This window comes from Mandrillus leucophaeus, unplaced genomic scaffold, assembly GCF_000951045.1.
Source record: "Mandrillus leucophaeus isolate KB7577 unplaced genomic scaffold, Mleu.le_1.0 Scaffold406, whole genome shotgun sequence".
Taxonomy (NCBI): Eukaryota; Metazoa; Chordata; class Mammalia; order Primates; family Cercopithecidae; genus Mandrillus; species Mandrillus leucophaeus.
Genome location: NW_012104321.1, coordinates 541,008 through 564,813, shown reverse-complemented (window position 1 = coordinate 564,813; position 23,806 = coordinate 541,008). Strand labels below are relative to the sequence as shown.

At 33.9% G+C, this 23,806-nt stretch overlaps 1 protein-coding gene across 2 annotated transcripts in view; it reads left to right on the top strand.

Moving 5' to 3' along the window:
- Positions 1 to 23,806, top strand: part of CCSER1 (coiled-coil serine-rich protein 1) — a 721,948-nt gene that overhangs the window by 503,598 nt on the left and 194,544 nt on the right. For both annotated transcript variants that reach the window (XM_011992176.1, XM_011992177.1), the window contains exon 7: positions 1,329 to 1,406. In XM_011992176.1, the coding sequence (XP_011847566.1) occupies positions 1,329 to 1,406 (78 nt within the window). The remainder of the gene's footprint in view (positions 1 to 1,328; positions 1,407 to 23,806) is intronic.

The following is a 23,806-nucleotide window of genomic DNA, read 5'->3' as shown; positions in this document are numbered from 1 at the left end:
TGTATTTTCCTACTTCCTTTAGTAAATTATTGTCCAATTTTTACCTAATTTCCCTCTTTAGACGTTTTTACTCAATGCACTGCCTTATATCAATTTCCAAAATAGGTGTGGTATGTGTTAAATTAACATTATGCTGAATATCTTGGTTCCTGTGTTTGTAGTTCTTATCCTTGGTTTCTGGACTAGGGAGTCATAAGTAGTCCCAACTTAATGGATATTTAAAATATGTCCAGTTTATTGTGCATACGAATACAGTGAATTGAAAATAATCCTTGAATAGAAAGTTTCTAAGAATAAGTAACGGTGGTAGCACCTATGCTTTGAATGCGTTCTTTTGCTGAAACTTAAGTGAGTCAAACTTGTCTATTTATATCCTTATCTCACTTGAGGTGAATTCATTCTTTGGTTTTAATCTTCACTGCAAAATTTCTGTGTGTTTGCACGTATATTTAGAAACCAAGCTGAAAATGTGGGTATATATTCTTTTCAATGTTTTATTTTCTTTTGTTTTATTTGCATATGGGAGAATCCCTCAGAGAGACTGTGTTAAGAATATAATAAAATGACTTCTGTTGCTACCTACTATTAGTATCTTTTTCTTGCTTTTAGAAAAGCAAATTAATGATGAACTTCTAACTGGTATCTCTTTTTTAGGCTAATCTCACATTAAATAAGTTTTAATTTTTGTATTTTTAAAAGACTAGAAAAACAGCCATTAGCAATAATCCAGGCATTCTCTTACATTTGTGTAAATCTTTTATTCTTACATTTTTGTTTAGCAGAATAAAAGAAAGGTAAAATGTCAGGGGCTATGAATTTAGGAATTTAAAAAATTTAATATTTTTTCAGTTTGTAATTGTATATTGTGGCAGATTGGTTTACATAATGAAAAAATGGTTGCAATGATTTAGATCTTTATAGAAGAAAAACTGTAATACATGTCTGAAAATCAGTCTGAAATACATTGAAATAGCAACATAATGAATTATTACAGCTACAGTTTAATTTAAAAAAAGGTTAGATATTAATTAAGCAATGATGATAATAAATACCACCCTAACACAAAAAATGGCCATCATGTTTGATAAAATGCACTTAAAATATACATGGAGAGTGATAATTTGACTAATTTCCCAGATAATTGTTTCTATATAAGGAAGGATTTATTATATAATTATGATTAAATCAACATTAAATTTGGTATTTTTACATTCATATTTTACTTATTATTTATTTATTTTAATTATTTATTTATTTTTTCTAAATTATGAATAGTCAAAATGACTACAAAACAATCCTTATTTAATTCAATTTCACTGTCCTTGCAGAGTACGGACATGAGTCCAGCAAGCAGTACCACGTCACTTCCTGTTAGTCCTCTTACCGAAGAGCCAGTGCCTTTCAAGGTAAAAAATAAACAAGAAAGCATTATTTATAAAAATTTTAGGATAATTAATAAATAGTTTAAAATAGTTTATGTGTAGATGGTGAAGTGAACTGCTTTAATCTTCAAAGCCCTGATTTCAAATCTTAAAATCATTTTTTCGTGTGTGTGTTCTATTGTCATTCTATTGCTAACTAAAGGTAAAGGTTTGGAATGAAAATTACTGCTTTATGGGACGATTGTTTGTCTTACATATAAATGGTGGGGTTTTATTGTAATAGGTTGATTCACATGAGTTAGAGGTTTTACATATTTTGTTTATATTAATTATATTAATATAATTCATAGGGGTAGAAGGAAATATTCAGCCCTCATCTAGTGGTTAAATTTTCATTAGCAATGCTAGGTTACCAATAATTAATGATGTAATCCTTTTAAAATAAGAGTCAAAATCAAGAGTTGAAATATGGAATCATTCCACCAAACGTATTGTATTTAATAAATATTCAAGTAAATATGAAAATAAGTATGTGGTATGACTGGTGGCATTTTTTTTCAGTTTGGGAGGCTATATACATAACAAATATGAAGTCTTGTTTTGCCACTTAAGATTAGATGTTTCCATTTAAGCCAAAGCTTGTAGATCAACTATTTTATGTTTTTACTGGGGTATTTAGATATTATTGGTATTATTATAAATAAAAACAATTCTCAAGAGCCTGAGGAAAAAACTTAAAATGTTGGGATGATGTACTTAAGTGCACTTATTTCAGTATAGTTTTGTTCAAAGACAGGTGCACATTTTAAGATTATTGCATTTATGATTGTAGTATTTTAACATACAATTATTATGGTTTTTTTTATTTTTCATATAAGGACTGTATCTTATTCAAGTTTATATTGCTTATACCTAGTACAGTTGCTGGCATGGATTTTCATATACTGAGTATTGCTGTCTTGTTGAAATGATAATTATAGAAGGCTATGAATTCAAATAAGAGTATTAACTTTTCTAGTTATGGATCCTTTTTTGCTTAATGAGAGTCAAATATTTGTTAGAAGTCCCTTTCTATACCTGCTAATTGTTAAATACAGAATGATATTCTGATTACATTATTTATTGAAACATTCTTTATTATTATACAGATAAATGAGAAAATAATACTAATACTACAAAGTTTGATGTTACCATTTTATGGTATGTGGAACAAATTTACCAAAGAAGCAGATCTGTAACAAGATTTTGGTTGAATCCTCCAAACTTCACCAGAAACCATTTTTTCTTTTTAATATATTGACAATGATTACAGTCTTTGAAAATTAATGTATTTTTTAACAGAAGTTAAAAAAGGTTAGACATATTTCAGAATCTGCTGACATAAAGCTAATATAAATACAATTATTTTAGTTAGTTTCTCTAACTGGTTCTGAGAGATCAATAGTTTTGGGGTAAATGCAAATTGTTCTAAGGAAATTAAAACTTCCAAGTGCTTATAATATATAATATTGTCTTTTGATGGACAACATATTTATAGTGACTTTTAATTTACTTCTTTTGTGAAAGGAGTATTGCCTATATCTTTTCAAAATATTTAACTACCTATAAAATTATCCCTCTAGTGTTTATAAGTATCTAAACTTAAAATTCAAAATTATGAACTAAAACTTTTTCTGCTGCTTTCATTTTTAGTTTATAAATTGCCATTATGTAAATGAGTAATGTAATACTCATTTAATGTTATATAAGCACAAAATATATAGAACTATTTTGAACAGAATCTTAAGAGTATAAAGCACTGTAATTTCAAGGATATGTTGAGAATTATATAACACATAGAAGACATTTAAGTTTTCTTGTAACCATATTCTGAAAAAGTCTGATATTATAATTCATATGTCTAAAACTTTGATAAAAATTATGATATTTGAATAGCTAGGTAACTAGAAAATAAAAGGTTGTCTTTTTCACCTATTCCCCATGGATGTGACATGATATTTCATGTTAGTGTTAGATTGATCCTCTTAACCTCTTAACTTACTTTTCTAAGATACGATGATTTCAGCACTCAACCCCATCACAATCCACCCTAATATTAGAAGAGCAAAACTTCTTCTAATATTGGTGGGTGATTGAGGTATTTGACTTTCCTTTTTCTTCTGGGAAGTAATTAGATTACTAGAAGAAAGGTATTTCCTCCACTTTCTTGGTCAGTTTTGGAAGCACTCAGAACAGTTGGAGGAAGATATATTGTTTTGGCTGGTATGTTTATCAAGGTGCATGTTTTTCTTTAAGCATTACCTTTAGAAAGACATTCAGATTAAGTTGATTTCAACCACATCGTTTGAAATAAAGACAAATGGTAATTTTTTTAATAAAAAATGAATACTTTCCCACTAATACCCATGCCTTTATTCTTGAATGTTAGATGAGAAATTGGCTATTGTTAAGAATGTACCATAGTAAGAGCTATTAAACTAAGTATGGAAGAAAACAAGATGGCATCCTAGGGACTATCCCAAGGTAGGTTAAACTTCAGAGATACATGAATTTAAAATGGTAATTCAGTCTTGCTGGAATCAAATGTTTATTTTTTCCAATATGGCAGCATTTTTCAACTTTGTTAATATTGGAGCCCATTCTTTCAAGTAAATAAAAATGATCTGCACTGAAAGATAGTCTAAGCCCCACATACATACCTACTTCTCTATTCCCCCACACTATGGTTCAGTTCCTGCTAAACTCGTGTTTACTGTTTAAAAACCATTGCTAAAGTGGTTTGTTTGGTGTGGCTATCCTTTCAAAACTGAGGACATTTCACACAAAAATTCATCCAACGTTGTCTTAAACAATTGAAAAATCTGAAAACTTTGTGTATCTCATTGTAAATAGAACTACTTGACAAGAGATGAGAAGGCTTTCTCCATCTAGACAGAGCACATGAACTCCAGGTCACCACAGTCATCACCATTCCTACTATATTCATGCCAGGTGATGAATGCATTTGACTGTATTCCTGCATAGAAGATAGTGTATAATTCACAATCTTCCACATATACTACACATAATAAACTCCAGATTTCCTGGGCAGCCTCTTGGTACTGAGGAGTTTCTAGGATGCTTGGTTCTAAAAAGTTTCTTTTATAAGAAGTGTCAAATTCTTTTACCTTTATAAACTATTGTTATGAGCATCTATTTGGAAACAAAAGGCGAATTATAACCTCTATTTTTTGTTGTTTTTTAATAGAATATTCAGCATTATATCAACTGTACATACATATGATCTGACACATACCATATATCATTATAGAAGAGCCAAAGGATAACCAATTTTGCTTAGGTAGGAACAAAATGTTATCAAACATCAACAAGAGAATCATAAAAGTTCAAGATCATTAAAGCGAGACATTGCTGTGATGAAAAACAGCGGATTGCTTAGCCATTAAGTTTTTTATAGTTTTCTGAGGAGTAAACCTGAACAAAATTGACGTTAATTTTAATGTGCTCATTCTATCCTTTTCTATCTTTTCCCTCTGGCATTCTCCCTAATTTCTTGCAAACATTGAATCACTTCCCATCTCATCTGCCTGCCATCTCCCTTTGTTAGCCGTGGTAAAATGCACCACACCGAAGATGGCTTCAAACCACTACATTTTACTGTTCTTTAGTAGGATGACCCTTTCAATTTTTTTGTACATATGCAGTTATTAGCAGCCTGAATCCATTTCTGGAACTAACACTCTTGAAGTTAAAGCTGGCTCATTGTTCCTGACCCTCCATAAAAGTACAATTTATCATGAGCCATGTTCTTCTTGCTAATCATGTTCATCAGTTTTTGAATTTATTTGTACTTTAATGAAGCATGGTGGCTACATTTTAGTCTTTTTTCCTACTTAATGTTTTTTGATTAGATATGTTAGAAAATCATCTTATCCTACTGTACTGTATTACATTTATCCTGTGATAAATTCAGCAGGAAATAAAAAAAAAAGAAGAAGAAAACTTCTATTCTTCTTTGGACTTCTGAAGACTTTTATGCTTCAAAAGTGCAAAAAGGCATTGAGGAATACCCTCCATTCACCAATCCTTGATCAAAATTTAAAACAAACAAATGTAATTCAGTGCATTTCTTGGCCAATTGACTACTGCCTCCCTGGAATGTTTGCATTCCTGGAATGCCTAGTGGGATTGTCACAGTACCTAGAATGCACAATGGCCCCACCCTCTCTGAGGTATGGCCACAGTCCCGAGGAACTGACAGTGTGGCACTTGCTTCTTTCCTGGGTCTCTTCTTATGAAATCCAAGGTTCTCTGACTTCTTTTCTTCATCCCTAGTTATTACTCTTTAGTCTAAAGAAACTCCAAGCTTCCCTCAGAGATGTTCCTTCTCTCCTTAAATGCACTGAAAAAGCAATAACAAGAATAAGAACAAGAAAAAACTCTTTGTTGTACTTTTTAGGAATAGAATTGTGTCTGAAGATTCTTCTACCATGACATAAACCTAAGTTTAATATGCACAGAGCCACTTTGCTTAAGCAGAGGATGGAAAGGAGGAAGCAGAGAAATAAATTAATAAATTGTTTCAATTTTTTTTTTTTTTTTTTTTTGGTAGGCTGGGTGTAATGGCTCACCTCTCTAATTCCAGCACTTGGGGAAGTGAGGTAGGAGGTTCGCTTAAGCTCAGAAATTTGAGCCCAACCTTAGCAACATAGGGAGACCCTATCCCTGTTATTTAAAAACGTGTATTCTACCATGAAATACTGGTATGTTAAGCAATAAAAATGATGCTTAACTTTACGTGACCATAGAGCCTAGATTCAAGAATTAGTAGTATGTAGTAACACACAGTTTGCTCTCTATTGTATAAAATAAAGTGTGTAGAAAAAAGATGGAGTAAATATAGAATTATCAATCTTCAACTCAGGATGGATCATACTGTTTTAAGAAAAAATTTCTGTAGTTTCTGTAATGACCACTTATTTCTATTTTTAAAGCAATGTTTATTTTTAATAAAGCAGAAAAGAGAATTGGGGGCATTAGAAGCAATGTAGTCTAATTAGGAGACTGCCTGGGATGATTGAACCCCAGTTTTGCCACTTTCTAGCTATATGAGACCTTGAGCCAGTTATTTTGTGTCTAAATATCTTATTTATAAATAATAACAGCAATTACTTCTTAATTAGGTTCTTATAAGGTTAAGTTAATAAATGCAAAGTGTCTACAATAGCACATAGTAACCCATATGTAAGTGTTGATTATTATTTTTATGTATGCAAGATCTCCAAGTTCAATGCAAGAAAGTCTTATAAATAATGTAAGGCAGAAATTCTGCCACTGAACCCCTACTACCTTATTTTCAAATATGAAAGAAATATATTTTAAACATAAATTATTTACTTTGATGAAGATTCAAGTTTAACATTTATTTCTACAAGTCATGCTATTTATTTTATACCCTTGAGTGTTCAGTTGAGCTCACATATCAGATTCCTCTTATGAAAAATGATTAATGGAAATGTTTCTTAATTTTGAGAAGGAGTAGATATAATGAATTTGTCTTGAGGGAAAACTGGTGAATATAATGGAACACTACTTGGAAAAAAATACATAATAGTTTCTGTAGCAATAAGAACATATATATATATTGGCCGGGCGTGGTCACTCACGGCTGTAATCCCAGCACTTTGGAAGGCTGAGGCGGGTGGATCAGGAGATCAGGAGATCAGGAGATCGAGACCATCCTGGCTCACACGGTGAAATCCCATCTCTACTAAAAATTCAGAAAATTAGCCGGGCGTGGTGGCGGGCACCTGTAGTCCCAGTTCCTTGGGAGGCTGAGGCAGGAGAATTGTGTGAACCCAGGAGGCGGAGCTTGCAGTGGGCGCAGATCGCACCACTGCACTCCAGCCTGGGCGACAGAGTGAGATTCCATCTCAAAAAAAAAAAAAACAAAAAAAACACAAAAACAAAATGAACATATGGTATCTCTTTATCAGGAATACACCATAGCAATTTTTTCTTTTGTTATCCAAACCTCCACGGTAACGTAACCTGGTAACCTCCTAAAAGCATACCTTCCAGTGAAAGAGTGTTATTTAACCACTTTAGAATACTGGGGAAACACTCGTTGTGAACAAAGCGCTGCTGCTGTTTTACTTGTTTATATGTTATAAAATCAACATAGTGAGTAGTTGCAATTTATTTTGTCTAAATATATCATTATATAAAAGAACACATTTGGAGACTCTAAAAGAGATCAAATTTTGGCATGACCTTCACAACATCGTCTGTTGTGTATCCTGCATAGATTTATTTTTATGTGTGTATGAGAGAGTTTTTATTGTTCCTTTTCATTTATTGAATGTAATGATCTCTCTTAGTATTAGAAATCGCTTTTTTTAAATATCCCTGGAAGAGCCCACTATGGTATATTTCTGCATTTCTGATAATTTTTTACTAAGTCATCTATGCATTCAAGAATTTGTTAATGAATCAATTTATCAAGTACCTACCATGTTCTTAGTAATATTCTAAGGCATTGGTATTTTGATGTAAACAACACGGACTAAATCCCTGCATTAATGGTGTTTGGGTTCTTGGGAGAAGAAATAGACAACCAGCAAACATATATATATAAAATGTCAGGTAATGTGATAAATGCTATGATGGAAAGTAAAGCGGAATTGGAGTGAGCTGGTGTTTCAAAAAGGATGGCCAAGGAAGGCCACTTTGATTATGGAACATTTTAGTATAGACCATAATGAAGAAAGGGAGAAAGGCACTCATGTTTTTATGGGAAGAAACCTGAGAATAAGAACTGCAAAAGCAAGAGAATACTCGGTCTTTTCAGGAATGGAAGATACTGTGTTTCGAGTAGAATAAATGAAGAGACAGGTAATACGAGTTTAGGTCACAGAGAAATCTTATCATAAAAGGTCTAGTATGTCATGATAAATTCTTAAGATCTTATTTCACATATGATGAAAAGCCATTGGAGTGTTTGTCGAAAAAAAGAATGACATAATCAGACTATTGTTAAACTATTGCTTTGGTTTCTGTGTAGGTACAGGCATTACTGGACATGGTAGAAGAAGGAAGTCAAGGCTTCTATAGTTGAAAGATTATGATGGCTTAAACTGGAGTGGTAAAAGTTGAAGGGATAAGAATTGATTGAATATTGAGTATATTTTGAATGTTGGGTCAGCAGAATTTGTTAATATATTGTATGTAGAATATCCTAAAAGAACAAAGTCAAAGATAATTTGTGATACTAATTTTTTAATGTTTTCCTATTTTTACCCTTTAGGTAACTTTCTGATGTTACAAATAAATAGATAGCATGATACAGAGATTAGTAAAATCTTATTTGTTTAGTTGGCTTAATTGTGTTAGTAGTGAGGCGGTAATTGTGAAATGGCAGATGATGTTGGTTTTGCAAGGGCTAATATTCAGTCCTACAAGTAATACTAATTTCTGGTAATATATTTGATTTGTCAGATAACTGAAAGCACGTAGGTAAAACTAAACATAATTTGGGATGGATGCTGATGAATCAATAATTATGGTATAGAAATATGATTCATTAATATATAGGGGAAGAAATAAGCAGGCAAAAAAATTCTTTGAGGGATAGCTGATGAATTTTGAATATAAAACCATGCAATAGGTATATATTTAAGGAATCAATGTGTTTTATAAAAATAATTTTAAGTAAACATGGCATCATTGTGGTTCTCTAATGGGAATAAATTTTAGGAGGGATCTATTATTTATACTATGTATATTTAAAGCAATTACTTTTGATTAATGTAATACAAAATGATAGTTACACTCATGTAATTCCAAGTAATAAACCATCTCAAAACCTGTCAGTCTAAAATAATAATTTATTGTTGTTGTTTATGATTCTGTAGGTCGACTGGACTCATCTGGGCAGTTCTTATGTAGGGTTTTAAAGTGGGTACAGTCAGACTGAGGTGGAGAATGAGGTCGTCTGAAGACTCAAGTGAGGTAGACTCCCAGGATAATTCCTTTATTCACAAGTCTGGTGCTGGGCTGGAAACACTGTACCTACTGGGATTTCTCTCTCTCTCTCTCTCTCTCTCTCACACACACACACACACACACACACATACACACACACACACACACACACACACACACACACACACACTGCTCTATTCTACTTCTGCCTCCTTCTTTCTGTCCTCAGCCTCTCCATGGACTAGCTTGAGCTTTCTCACAGTATGCTGGTTTTGGATAATTAGACTTGTATGATAGCTGGCTTCCCCTAGGGTGAATGTTCCAGAGGAAAAGAAAGGGAAACATGACAGTCTAATTAGGACTAGACCAGAAATACACAGCTTCACCTCCACATCTTTCTATTGATTTAACAGTTCCAGGGTGTGTCGACGGTCCCTAAGACTACCCCTACATTCAGAGATTTGTAAGAAGACACGGAATTCAACAAAGATCACACTCTCCTCTACCAGCAATGTAAATACAGGACATGTATATGATGTTTCTGCCCAGTAAAGGCTGTTAGCCAACTCAGCACCAAAGGATTTTACTGGGGGCTTATTATGTAGGAACCCTGTACCAAGGTATATATCAATATTCTAAACTCCCAGAAGCAATCAGGTATTTAATGTAAACAATATTGTACAAATCTTGTTTGTACAAACTACTTAGGGACAGTGAGCCAATCTTACCATTTATGGAAATCTTTATATGCATGTAGGACTCTGGTTACCAGTCAGTCAAGTTCTTATATACCAACCAGTGGCTAATCTTGCAAGTGGGCCTTTCTAAGCACTGTATATTAATTTGTTCTCTATCTCCATCAGTTTAATTATTATAATATTTAGCTCCCATAAATAAGTAAGAACATGTATAATTTGTCTTACTTTCCTTGGCATATCTCACTTAACATAATGACCTCGGGCTCCATCCATGTTGTTACAAATGATAGCATCTAATTCTTTTTTATGGCTGAATAGTATTCATTGTGTATATGTATCACATTTTCTTAATCCATTCATTTGTTGATAGTCACTTGGATTACTTACTATTCTTGACTGCTATGAATAGTGCTACAATAAACATGGGAGTGCAGATATCTCTTCAATATACTTATTTCCCTTCTTTGGGGAATATATGTAGCTGTGGGATTGATAGATCAAACTGTACATCTATTTTTAGTTTTGTGAGGAACCTCCAAGCTGTACTGCATAGTAGTTGTACAAATTTCCATTCCCACCAACAGTGTATGAAGGTTCCCTTCTCTTCACCACCCCCCCCCAAGCATTTGTTATTTTGCCTGCCTTTTGGATAAACACCATTTTAACAAGGATGAGATGATATCTCATTGTAGTTTTGATTTGCATTTCTCTGATGATTAGTGATGTTGAGCACCATTTGATATATGTGTTTCCTATTTGTATGTATTCTTTAGAGAAATGTCTATTCAGATATTTTGGCCATTTTTCAATTGCATTGTTAATTTTTTTTTTTTTTTCCCTATAGAGTTGTTTGAGCTCCTGATTTATTCTGATGTTAATTCCTTGTTCAATGGATAGTTTTCAGACTTTTTCTCCTATTCTGTGAGTTTGTCTTCACTTTATTGTTTCCTTTGTTGTGCAAAAGCTTTTTAACTTGATGTGATCTCATCTATCCAATTTTGCTTTGGTTGACTGTGGTTTAGGGGTATTAATTAAGAAATCCTTGTCTAGTCCATGATCTTGGAGAGTTTCCCCAGTGTTTTCTTTTAGTACTTTGATAGCTAGGTCTTAGATTTAAGTCATTAATCCCATGTTTCTCTGTTGATTTTCTTTCTGGATGATCTGTCGAATGCTGAATGTGGGATGTTGAAGTCCCCAAGTATTATTGTATTGGAGTTAATCTCTCTCTTTAGCTCTAATAATATTTACTTTATAAATCTGGGTGCTCTTGTATTGGGTATGTATATACTTACAGTTGTATCCTCTTGCTGAATTGACCTCTTTATCATTATATAATGACCTTCTTTGTGTCTTTCTATATTTTTTGTCTTGAAATCTACTTTTTCTGATATAAGTATAGCTAGTCCTGCTCTTGTTTGCATTTGCAAGGAATGTATTTTTCCATCCCTTTATTTTCAGTCTATATTTGTTTTTACAGGTAAAGTGTATTTCTTGTATGAAACAGATTATTAGGTCATTTTTTTTATCCATTCAGCTACTCTATGACTTTCAATTGAAGAGTTTATTTCATTTACATTCATTTACAACATAAACAATGTTATTAATAAGTAAGTACTTACTCCTACTTACTCCTATTTTGTTTTCTGGTTGTTTTTTCCTTCTTTCCTCCCTTGCTGTTTTCTTTTGTGTGAAGGTAATTTTCTCTGGTGGTATGTTCTGATTTCTTGCTTTTTATTTTTCTTTATCTGCTGTGGGTTTTTTGATATGAGGTTACCATGAGACTTGCAAGTAACAACTTGTAACCCATTTTTTTAAACAATAGATTTAAAATGCAATGACAACATGGATTGCATGAACAAACAAACAAGTACAGAGAAAACTATTAAAAATCCTACACTTTAACTTCATCCTCCAACTTTTTAACTTTTTACTGTGTCTATTTATATCTTATACTATGTCTTGAAAAGTTGTTTTAGTTATTTTTGTTACATTCATCTTTTAGTTTTTCTACCCAAGATATGAGTAGTTTACATACCATAGTTATGGTGTTATGATATTCTGTGTTTTTCTGTGTACTTACTATTACCAGTGAGTTTTGTAACTTCAGGTGATTTCTCATTGCTCATTAACATCCTTTTCTTTCAGATTGAAGAATTCTCTTTCTTTAGCATTTCTTGTAGGACAGGTTTGGTTTTAACAAAATCTCTGTCTTTTGTTTGACTGAGAACGTCTTTATTTCTCCTTTATGTTTGAGGATATCTTTGTCAGATATACTATTCTATGATAAAGGTTTTTTCCTTCAACACTTTAAATATGTAATGCCATTCTTTCCTGGCCTGTAAGGTTTCCACTGAAAAGCCTGCTGCCAGACATACAGGAGCTCCAATGTATATTGTTCCTTTTCTCTTGCTGCTTTTTGGGATCCTTTCTTTATCCTTGTCCTTTTTTAGTTTAGTTATTAAATGTCTTGAGATAGTCTTCTTTGGGTTAAACCTGCTTGGTGTTCTATAAATTTTAGGTACTTAAATATTTATATCTTTGTCTAGGTTTAGGAAGTACTGTGTTATTGTCCATACCTTCGTTTGTCTCTCTACCTCTTCTTTAAGGCCAATAATGCTTAGATTTGCCCCATTTAGGCTATTTTCTAGATTTTGCAGGTGTGCTTCATTTTACTTTTTATCTCCCCTGATTGTGTATTTTCAAATAGCCTGTCTTCAGGCTCACTACTCTTTTATTCTCCTTGATCAGTTCTTCTGAGACTCTGATCTGTTTTTCAGTATTTCAATTGTATTTTTCAGCTCTAGAATTTCTACTTGATTCTTTTAAATTATTTCCATCTATTTGTTAAATTTATGTGATAGATTCTGATTCCTTTCCATTTGTTAGCTTGAATTTCATTGAGTTTCCACAAAATAACTATTTTGAATTCTCTGTTTGAAAGATCACATATCTCTCTTTCTCTTCAGCATTGGCCACTGGTGCCACATGTAGTTTCTTCCGTGAGGTCATGTTTTCCTAAATGGTCTTGATGCTTGTGGATATTCATCAGTGTCTGGTGTCTGGGTATTGAAGAGTTAGGTATTTATTGTAGTCTTTGCAGTCTGGGCTTGTTTTTGAACTCATCCTTCTTAGGAAGGCTTTCCAGGTATTCAAAGGGACTTTGCTGCTGTGATATGTCTTTAGTTACTGTGGCCATATCTGCATTAGAGGGCACCCCACACCCAGTAAAGCTGTCATCTTGCAGACTCATAGGGGTACTGCCTTGGTTCTTGTCTAGGGTCAGGAAAATTTTTTTTGTATTAACATACAGAGATTCTTGTTATTTTCTCTCACTTCCCCCCAAACATAGTCTCTCCCACTATTTTGAGTTGCCAAGAGCTGGGGGAAGGGTGACACAAGCACCCCTGTTGCCACCTCACTGGGACCAAACTGCGTTCAACCCAAAGCCAACACAGCACTGTGTCTTCCCAAGGCCCACTGTGACCTCCCAAGGCCCACTGTGACCAATGCCTGGCTATCACCTGTGTTCACTCAAGTCCAAGGGCCCTACAATTAGCGCGTGGTGAATCCAGCCAGGCTTGTTTTCTTCTGTTCATGGTACTGACTTTCTCTCTCCCTGTAGCCACCACTACCCCAGACCCAGGGTGAGCAATGCCTGGCTACTCTTGTTGTTCACTCAGGGCCCTGTGCTCTTTCGTCAGCTTATGGTGAATGTTGCTTGTCCCGAGTCTCTCCTTTCAGAGAAGTGGGCTCCTATCTGGCCCAGGGCAGGTCCAGAAATGCCATCGAGGAGCCAGTGCCTAGAATCCAGGACTCCAGGAGCTTGTTTGGTGCTCTTCCCCACTATTGTGGAGCTGGTACAAGCTGCAATAAAAAGTCCCATTTACTCCTTCCTCTCTTTTTCTAAGCAGGAGACTCTACCCATAGCCACCACAGCTGTGAATGTGCTGGGTCACACCTGAAGCCAGCGTAGCTCTGAGTCTCACTCAAGGCCAGCAGCGAGTACTGCCTGCCTGCCACTGCTCATTATTTAGAGCCCAAGGGCTGTTTAGTCAGCAGGTGATGAATCCTGCCAGAACTGGGTCCTTCCCTTTAGGGCAGTGGGTTCCCTTTGGCCTGGGGTATATCTATAATTGTCAACCAGGAGCTAGGTCCTGAAATGGGGGCCTCAGGTCTCTGCCTGTTGCCCTATTCTATTGTGGCTGTCCCAATACCCAAGTTGGAAGACAAAGTCCTCTTTACTTTCCCCTCTCCTCTCCTTAAGCAGAGAGAAGTTTCTCCCAGAGTTGCAAGCTGTGCTGCCTGGAGTTGGGAGAGGGTTGATGCAGAAACTCCTTTGGCCATCCCAGCTTGTGTCTCACTGGGTCATTTGCACCTTAGCTTCATGGACTTCAAGTTCAGCACCAGGACTTGCCCAGGAATTACAGTCCTTATGCCCTAGACTGCATTTCAAGTTTATGTAGGACTGCAGAGCTCTTTAGCCTATGGTGGCGGGGCTTACTGGAATTCAGGTTCCAATTGCTGGGATGAGTAATTCACTTCTGGCTAGGACTGGTCTAGACGCTCCCTCCATGATCACCAACTGAGTTCTGCCCTGAGTCACTTTCCACTGTGACCAGGCAGCACTGTATTCCAATGCTAAGTTCCACAATTACTGCACTGTACCGCCTTGAAGCATACAGATTCTCTCTCCATGGCCGGTGGCTGACTACTGCTGGGGAATAGGGGAGGGGTGGTGTAGGTGATTCAAGACTGTCTTTCCTACCCTATTCAGTGCCTCTTTCCTCTATATGATGTTAAAACCAGGTACTGTAATTACTTACCTGAGTTTTGGTTTCTATGAAGGTGCTTTCTTGTGTGGAGAGTTGTTCAATTTGTTGTTCCTGGTTGGGGGGAATGATTTCTGGAAGCTTCTATTCAGCCGTATTGCTCCGCCTTTCTCACTATGTCCCTCAATGCTATTTTAATTTCCATTAAGTTTGGAAGTTTCCATTAAATGTCACCGTATTTAAATTAACTTGAAAGAATTATGTTTTTAAAAAGTGTTTTACAAAATTCTGTTTAAAAACACTGCAAGTAAATTCTAAATTAAGATATCAACTACTAAACAATACTTTATATATATGTTTATATAGTATTATTTGTTGTCAATATTTTTTTCTCTTGGTTCAGTCAAGATAAATTTAGAATAAATAGTATACCTATTATTTGACTATTGCAGACAGCATTACTGATGGATGATGAATGCTCACATAGTAAGAAAAATGAGAATTACATCCTGGTAAGACAAATAAAATTATTTTTACATAAATTAAAGTCAAAATGAATTTTGTTTAATTTGTGTTAAAAGATATGCGATATCTCTCAGACATAGTAGACCTCTGGGAAAAATATTTCAGTAGGAAAATATTAGCAAATACTTTCATATTGTCTATTAGCTTCATATTGCTGTTCAAATTCTTCTCACACACTGTCCAAATCATTTTAGAAAGGTTGGTACAAGATAAAGAACTTGTCAACATTAATACATACTAAAAATAATGGCATACCTCCTCTCCCTTCTATAGTTCACACATTCATTTTCTGTCTTAAATTTAAATCTCAATTAGTTTTTCATTTTTTCCGGGTTGGTGTCTTGGATTTCTCCTGTTTTGGGGTTCTTTAAGTAGTACTAATAGAAATTTTTCTTTGTAAAATGTCTTATTTTACCATGCCTTCAGATATTGGGTCATAGTCTGTTTTGCTTACTTTAATCAAATAATTCATTTAAGAAATTTTGTGTACACAATTTTCTGAGAATCTATTAAAATAATATCTTGAATTATTAAATTTAAGGCTTCACTTTGTATATCACTGAGTTAAACAAGGCCCTGGAAATCTGAAGGATATATACATTTGGATTGCATTCCTTAATTGGCCAAAGTGAGGATTCTGTAGGATAAGCTTGAATACTGTGGTAGAGTTCAGGTACAGAACATGGGAATTTTTCTGAATTAATTTGTATGTAAAGGATAGATATTGAACTACTGCTAGCAAAATTTTACAGCCAATAAAGGCCTTAATTATAGGGAAGGAAAAAAAAATATGTATGTTTCTTCAAACAAAAATAATTTTAAGAAACTGAGTCATTATAACCTCAATCTTGGTTTGAGAATCCAGAGTAGATTGGCATCACTGAAACATTTGTTCTGTCAAAAGATGCCAGGGCAGTTTTATTTGAAAACAGTTGAAACCAACATGTATTCAGTTGAATGATGTTCTGTTCCTGAACACCTGTTGCTCTCAATAATTTGAAAAACCTTGGTATGAGATAATAGCAGAAGTAATAATCACACCATCATTCTTGTTCACACCAATATTAAGATTTTAAAATATGTGATATATACATCAGATACTGAATCTGACTGGGAATTCACACTGTTATATTTTTGATATAATACCATTATCAATGATAATTTAGGCAACTGATCTCATGTACAGCAGCACTTCAGTGCTGATTTCTTACTTTAGTATTATCATTTCATGTAAACACTATACTCATTTTTATTGTTTTTTACATCATTTCAAATATTATTTCACAGTTTACCTATAGGTATGAACACATTTTTTAAAATAAGAACTTAGTAACCCAGGTAAAATTCAAGGCTATGATTTATTACTAATGTGCTCATTTGAGATAGACCATGAATATGAGAAGCTGTCAAATATGGACTCAATATGAGTTCAGTTTTTCTGGCAATAGTTCCATCTGTTGTATTTTGAAATTGCCTACTGCATTAGTCCATTCTCACACTGCTTTAAAGAACTATCTGAGACTGAGTACTTTATAAAGGAAATAGGTTTAATTGACTCATAGTTCCACAGGCTATACATGAGTCATGCCTGGGTAGGCCTCAGGAAACTTACAATCATGGCAGAAAGGTGAAGGGGAAGCAAGCATGTCTTCAAATGGCAGAAGGAGAGGGAGACAAAGAGAGAGAGAGAGAAGGGGAAAGTGCTACACACTTTCAAGCAACCAGATCTTGGGAGAACTCTGTCATAAGAAGAGCAGGTGGAAGTTTGTCTACATGATTCAATCACCCTCCCACCAGGCTCCTTCTCCAACACTGGGAATTACAATTCAGCATGAGATTTGGGTGAGGAAACAGAGCCAAACCATATCATCCACTTAAATAACTATTGAATTTTATTTTAGAGGTTGAATCATATCAATATACGTGCTATAGACTGAAAATTTATGTTCTCCAAAAATTCAGCTTGAAATTTTTACCTCCAATGTTACAGTATTAGGAAGTCAAACCTATTACTATGATTAGGTCCTTAGTATAAAGCCCTTATGAATGTTATTAGTGACCTCATAAAAGAGGTCTCAGAAAATATTCTCATCCCTTCCAACATGTGAGGACTTGGAAGATTGCTGTCTGTGAACCAGAAAGCCCTCACTAACCCCTGAATCTTCTGACACCTTGATTTTGAACTTCCCAGCCTCTAGAACTGTGAAAAATAAATTTCAATGGTTTAGAAGCCACCCAGTTAATGGTACCATGTTGTATCAAATAAAATGTAGTAAGGAATTAAGTGCAATTAATTTTGTCATGCATAAAATTCTTTGGAAATGACTATGTTTTCCTTGGTGACTCTATAGTACTAAAAGAATATTAGACTTAAGTGTTTTATAATGATATTGGGCTTACATGGTTATTTTTTGTTTGTTTCGTAAAATGTATAATTCAACTATTGTTTTTATTGTACTATATGGATGCATTAAGTAGCCATGCTGACAGATGCAATAAAATGAGTAAAATAAACAAATATTTTGATTTCTTTTAGACATAAATTTAGCATTTTTTTCACTGTAGTTTTCATACCACACATAAGTAATTTGGCAGATATTCTATTATTTATAGTTTTCTTAGGAAAACTTGGCATGTTGATGGCACAAATTAAAATTCGGATAATAATTAGGAGTAAACAAGATAATTCAATTTAGTCTTGCCTACAATAAAGATATTCTTAATAGCTTAGGAATATAATGAATACCACTTTAAAATGCATTCCAAAAGAAAGAAGGAAAGGTACAATGTGTTTTAGCAGAAACACTTGTGTCCTTTGGATAGTGGCTGATACATAGCACAGAAATTAGAAGGTAAATAATTGCCAGATGAAAGTGTTAAATTATAATTAGTAGTATAATAGCAAACATTTTGAAGATAGATATAATTTGAATATTCTGAGAAACTGTTGATGTCAGATTCTCAGCTAAGGAAATTATCTGTTTGCTTTGAAGGTCTTCAGTTATATTATTAGCAGTCAGTTTATGTATTTGTAATGAACACATCTTCTTTTTCTCAGATTGTTTATTTTACTTTAGTAAATCTGATGGGAAGCCTTATGTCAGAATATGTAACAAACATTGATTCATGTAGGCTAAATTTATTTAATTAAAATTATGTTGCATATGCTTCCTATTAAGAATAAAGGTTTATTTAGACTAGTTAGGCCCTGCTTAACAAGAAAGACTTTGGCAGCCACCTTTAAGCCTGAAGCTTTAAAAATGCTGAGCAAAATTGTCAAAGCATAATTAAGAGTAGAGAAATTAAGCTCACTTTTCTCCCGTAAGTGTCTTTGCCAAAGACAGAAACTTTGACAATAGAACCAAGTGGAAAAATGGAGCCATGCCAGTTACCACACCATGCTGAAGACTGATTAGTCATAATTTCTGGTAATAATGCCCACAGGAATAAACCTGACAATGGTGCACTCTCTTGTTAGCATTAACCCTTTTTCTCCCCGTTTTCCTTGCTCTTTCCCATGGGCCCTGGTCACTTAGTGATATTAGTTTTAAAAGTTTCATTTCTCTCCATTTCTGTTACTTTCTTGAATGTGGTGAGTCATTCAGAACAAGTAACAACCATTGATTGAGGTCCTCCTATGCATAAGATTTTATGTAAAGGTACTGGGGCTGAGAATATTTTATTCTGACTATGGAAAGCTATGGGAACAATGACACTGGTTTTATTTGCAAACAGCCTGGAAAAGTGCAAAGTATTGGGAGTTGAGGAGAGACAAATGTCCTGAAATCTCAGCTAAAAGAGCAAAGGCCTTGTGCTAGACCCTGAGGGTACAGAAACTATATATATTTGGTTATGTGTTGCCTGTATGATGAGGAAAAAGTTGTTTGGTGTGAAGGACAATGTAAACTTTATAAATAACTTAGACTCCATTTTACAAGAAGTAAAGTACAGGAAGTAGTCAAAAATTTAGCAAGTGATAAAATGCAAAATGAAGAATATTTTCTACTTCTTGAGCTTGAATTCCACAGAATGAGTTTTGGACTTTATTTGAAATTTGTCAATTGCTAGGATATCAAGAGGCCCTGATCAAATAAAATTTATTTTAAAAATGAATACTTCTTATACACTATTGTTGGATATCTATATCTGCATATGCTCTAACTAGGATGAAAATTACCTATATTCATGTTAAAATAATAGACTTTACAGATGATCTAGAGCAGGAGTCCAAACCATCAGACCACAGACCAGTATTGGTCTGTGGCCTGTTAGGAACCGGTCACAAAGCAGGAGATGACCGGTGCGCAAGCAGGCATTACCACCTGAGCTCTGCCTCCTGTCAGATCAGTGGAGACATTAGATTCTCATAGGAGTGCAAACCCTATTGTGAACTGAGCATGCGAGGGATCTAGGTTGTGTGCTCCCATGAGAATCTAACCTAATGCCTAGTGATCTGAGGTGGAACAGTTTCATCCCGAAACAAGTCCCCTATCCATGGAAAAATTGTCTTCCATAGAACGAGTCCCTGGTGCCAAAAAGGTTGAGGACTAGTGATCTAGACTATCATAAATATGTACTAAAAATTCATACATTTTATTTATATGTATGTGTGTATATATGTATATACCTACTGCTATATCTTAAAACATTATAGTTTATTTAATAGTTTCATATTGCTGCTGTAACAAATTACCACAATCTTGCTGGCTTAAAACAGCATGCATTTAGTATCTTACAACTCTGGAAGTCAGAAGTCAAAAATGGGTCTCATGGAAAGAAAATCAATATGATGGCCTGGCTGAGTTCTTTCTGAAGGCTATAAGGGACAGTTTGTTTACTTACGTTTTGAACTTCTAGAAGATGCCTGCATTACTGGGCTTTGTGGACCCCTTCTATCTTCAAAACCACCAATGACTTATCTCAAGTCTTCCTCATGCTACATCTCTCTGATTCTGAGTCATCTTCTGTCTCCCATTTTTGACATTTAAGGAACATTGTGATTCACTGGGTCCATCTAGATAGTCCAGGAAAATTCTACTATTACAAGGTTGGCTGATTAGCTACCTTAATTTCATCAAAGTCTTTCATTCCCCTTTGCCATGGATATCTGTTGAGTGGGGTGGGAAGTGTTATTCTGCCTGTCACAGTCAGTAATATCACACATGTAAGATCAGGATTTTATTTCTTACCAAGTAACCTTTGTTCTGTCCGTAAGTATTGAGCTGCTTGTGTAAATATTTGCAATGTGCAATACTTTTCCTCCTCAGTGGTTAATTGATTATTATATTAATACAGAGAAAGGAATTTCCATTGTGCTGAATTATACAAGCTATGTCTTTTATCTTTGGTATATATTCCCATCTCCTATGCCTAGAAAACTGGTACTTTCCATTTAATGCCCACTTCAATGCCACCTCCTCTATGAGAATTCCTCCCTGAAGCCTCAAAGTACTTTAATCTAACTTCTAATGTGGAACCATAAAATTACATTGTAATTATGTTTATTTAAAATCTCCCAATAGATGCAGGTGTTCTTAAAGGCAGATATATTTTATATTCTTTATATTCCCTATTTCAGTTCCTAGTATACAACCAGTACATAATATACTGTTAATAGATGAATGAGTAAATTGTTAAATGAAATAATGATGAAAATAATTCACTTAAGACCTCTCATTGCCTCTCAAATATTTTATCCTATCTTACAGTAGTTATTTAATAAAATATCCATTTAATAAAATTAGCCATTAGGAACTGAAATAATATAACAAATCTTATCAAGCTGTACATGTAATATCAGCCTACCAAGTTTTCTATAACTTATCTTCTTTTTTCTCAACAACTGTCAGCATAGCTCAGTCAATCCTAGGTCTGAATTCATCTTGAGACTTTAACTTGGTGTAGGGAATTCAGTGTCAGGTTGTCTTTTTCTTCGTCAGGATCTTGTCCTCCATTCTAAAAACTTGGCTGCTGCCTTAGCTGGTATTTATCTGATAACCAGTGTCTGAGATAACTGCATTTCTGTTAACTGCCTATTTGGGTTTATAAATATTATCTTTCTCAAGATCTTCCATAACCAAACACTGAAAGTTTTAGGTACTGAAAACTGTCTGCTTGCTTAGAGTATTAATTCTTAATACGCCAGACTATTGTCTTACTTTACAGATAAGGAATTTGAAGCTTAGAATAGTTAAGTTTCCTGACTAGAGGTTACAATGCTGGTAAATGGCCAAACTGGCATTTCAACTCAAGTCCTTAAAATTCTAAAGACTGGTTTTAACTACTGTACTGTACTGTTTTAACTACTGTACTATTTTATTTTAAACATGATTCTGACTGTCCATTTGTTTGATATAACTGAGGAGTGATAAAGATCAAAATAGAGGAAGAGGTAGAGAGAAGAGAAGGACAATGGAGGAGAGGGGAGAGAGAAAATAAAAAAAAGAAAAGAAAAGAGAAAAAATATGAGAAAACATCCCCCTCTATTAGGTTTGGCATGTATTGAGGTCATAATCCTAACAAGGTTATGCATTTCTTTTATTAACAAACTTAATAGTTTTGAGCCACCTTTGCAATTCTAGAATGAAAGTTACCTGGAATAATGGTCAGTTTTCATAGATGCAGGCAAAATAATTTGACTTAGCTTAAACAGAAAGGATTTTATTATAGAATATTTGATAACTCACAAAATTTCTTGAAGGTCAGCAAATCAGAATTTCTTGGAACGTCAGCAAACCATAGCAACAAAATACCGGACAAGATTTCTGCCTGGAGGGGATAAACTGCAGAGCTAAGTTGAAAGCAGCAGCAGCAACAACAACAACAACAACAACAACAAAAAAAAAAAAAAAAAAAGGGAAAGGGGATGGAGTTATGGGATTTTCAGTGTTTAGTATGCAAAGTTTAATTTAGTCTACCTGTTTTCAGTAGGATATTCTCTTTCTCACTTTTGCCTGTTGTTCATTCAGTTTGGAGCTTATCTAATTTTCTTTCTATAGAGAATAAACTCCTAGTCTTCTGCTAGGGATGAGAGGAGAAGTTGCTTGGGTGCATGGAGTACTTTTAGCTAACCCTCTAGTTGCCAGCCTCATCTTTACTCCCACTTTCTTAGGTACACAGCTTTTCTCTGGTCCTAGAGTAAATGTGGGGTTGTTTGAGGGCAAGGAGGTACACTGCTGGCTCAGGTTTCAGATTTCTTGAGACTATTTGCTTTCCAGTGTATGTGTTTATTTTTTCTTCAGCTGCTGCCTGCTCTCAAAGTGCTCACAAATTTTACAGTGAACTTATCTTAAAATGCTCCTCTCTTTATACTTTCTGCTGACATAGAGATATTTAGTATTAATATTCATTTTTAAAGAATTTTGAAGAATTCTATGCCAAAACCAAGCTGAATACTGTACACATGATTATAAAACATAAACAGTAAACATTCAATTTTATATGAATATTGGTAAATAATACGTGTCTGTATCTACATAGAAAGGACCAAATTGCAGTTAGCATTATGAATTTTAACTTTTTAATTTTCTTGTTACACAGACACTAGTCATTAAGTGTTTAAGAAGAGACCTGATTAGATCAATTGGAATTATCTTTTTTTTTTGAAATATATCTTAATAAAACTCTATTAGGAAAATATCAGAACTTTATTAGTAATAATTTCTATATTATGCTGAAAATAACTTTTTTAACTCTACTTAATTTATTTCATAAAAAGATTTTAACGAAAGTTTCAGTAAAGTTTCGCAAAAATTGCATAAACTCTGATATGTAAAGATTTGCATGTTCTAAAATTTTCACTTAGAGCCAAATGTAAAACATATAAAAAAGTAAGACAAATTTCCATAAGCCCCATGGTTTAATATCATTACTTTACAGTCTTATGTGTTTGTTTTAGTGTTTGTTTTAAAGCTTTAGTCAAAAAATACAGGATAAGATTTGTTAATATACACAAAATTTAGTTTTTCAATGTATTCATGTTGAATAATTAGGTTATGTGCTACATAAATTAATACATTTTTATGTGATAAAAACAGTGTAAGTGGTAACAGCTGCCACTAAAGTAGCTTTACGCTTATTCAGATTTAAATTACCTGTTGACTTGAGTAAGTAATTATAATTTTGTCCTAACACTGTGTAACATATGGTGTTTACATTCTTCTCAAGAGCTCCTTGAGGGAAAAAAAAGTACACAGAAACATCAATATAAATAGTGATTTAAGAAACCAATGAAAAACATTTACAAAGATTAATCGTAGTTAATAGGATATTAAATAGTTGCTAAAGTATTTGAATTTGTCTTATTGAATTATTGACATATGATATTATTTTCTATTGTTAACTTGGTGTTGGCGTTGTTACATAATATATTCATTTTGAGTAATCTGTTTTCCAAATGGAAGTTTATTTTTTTATTATCATAGAATTCATTTTAAGCTGTGTGTTCCTT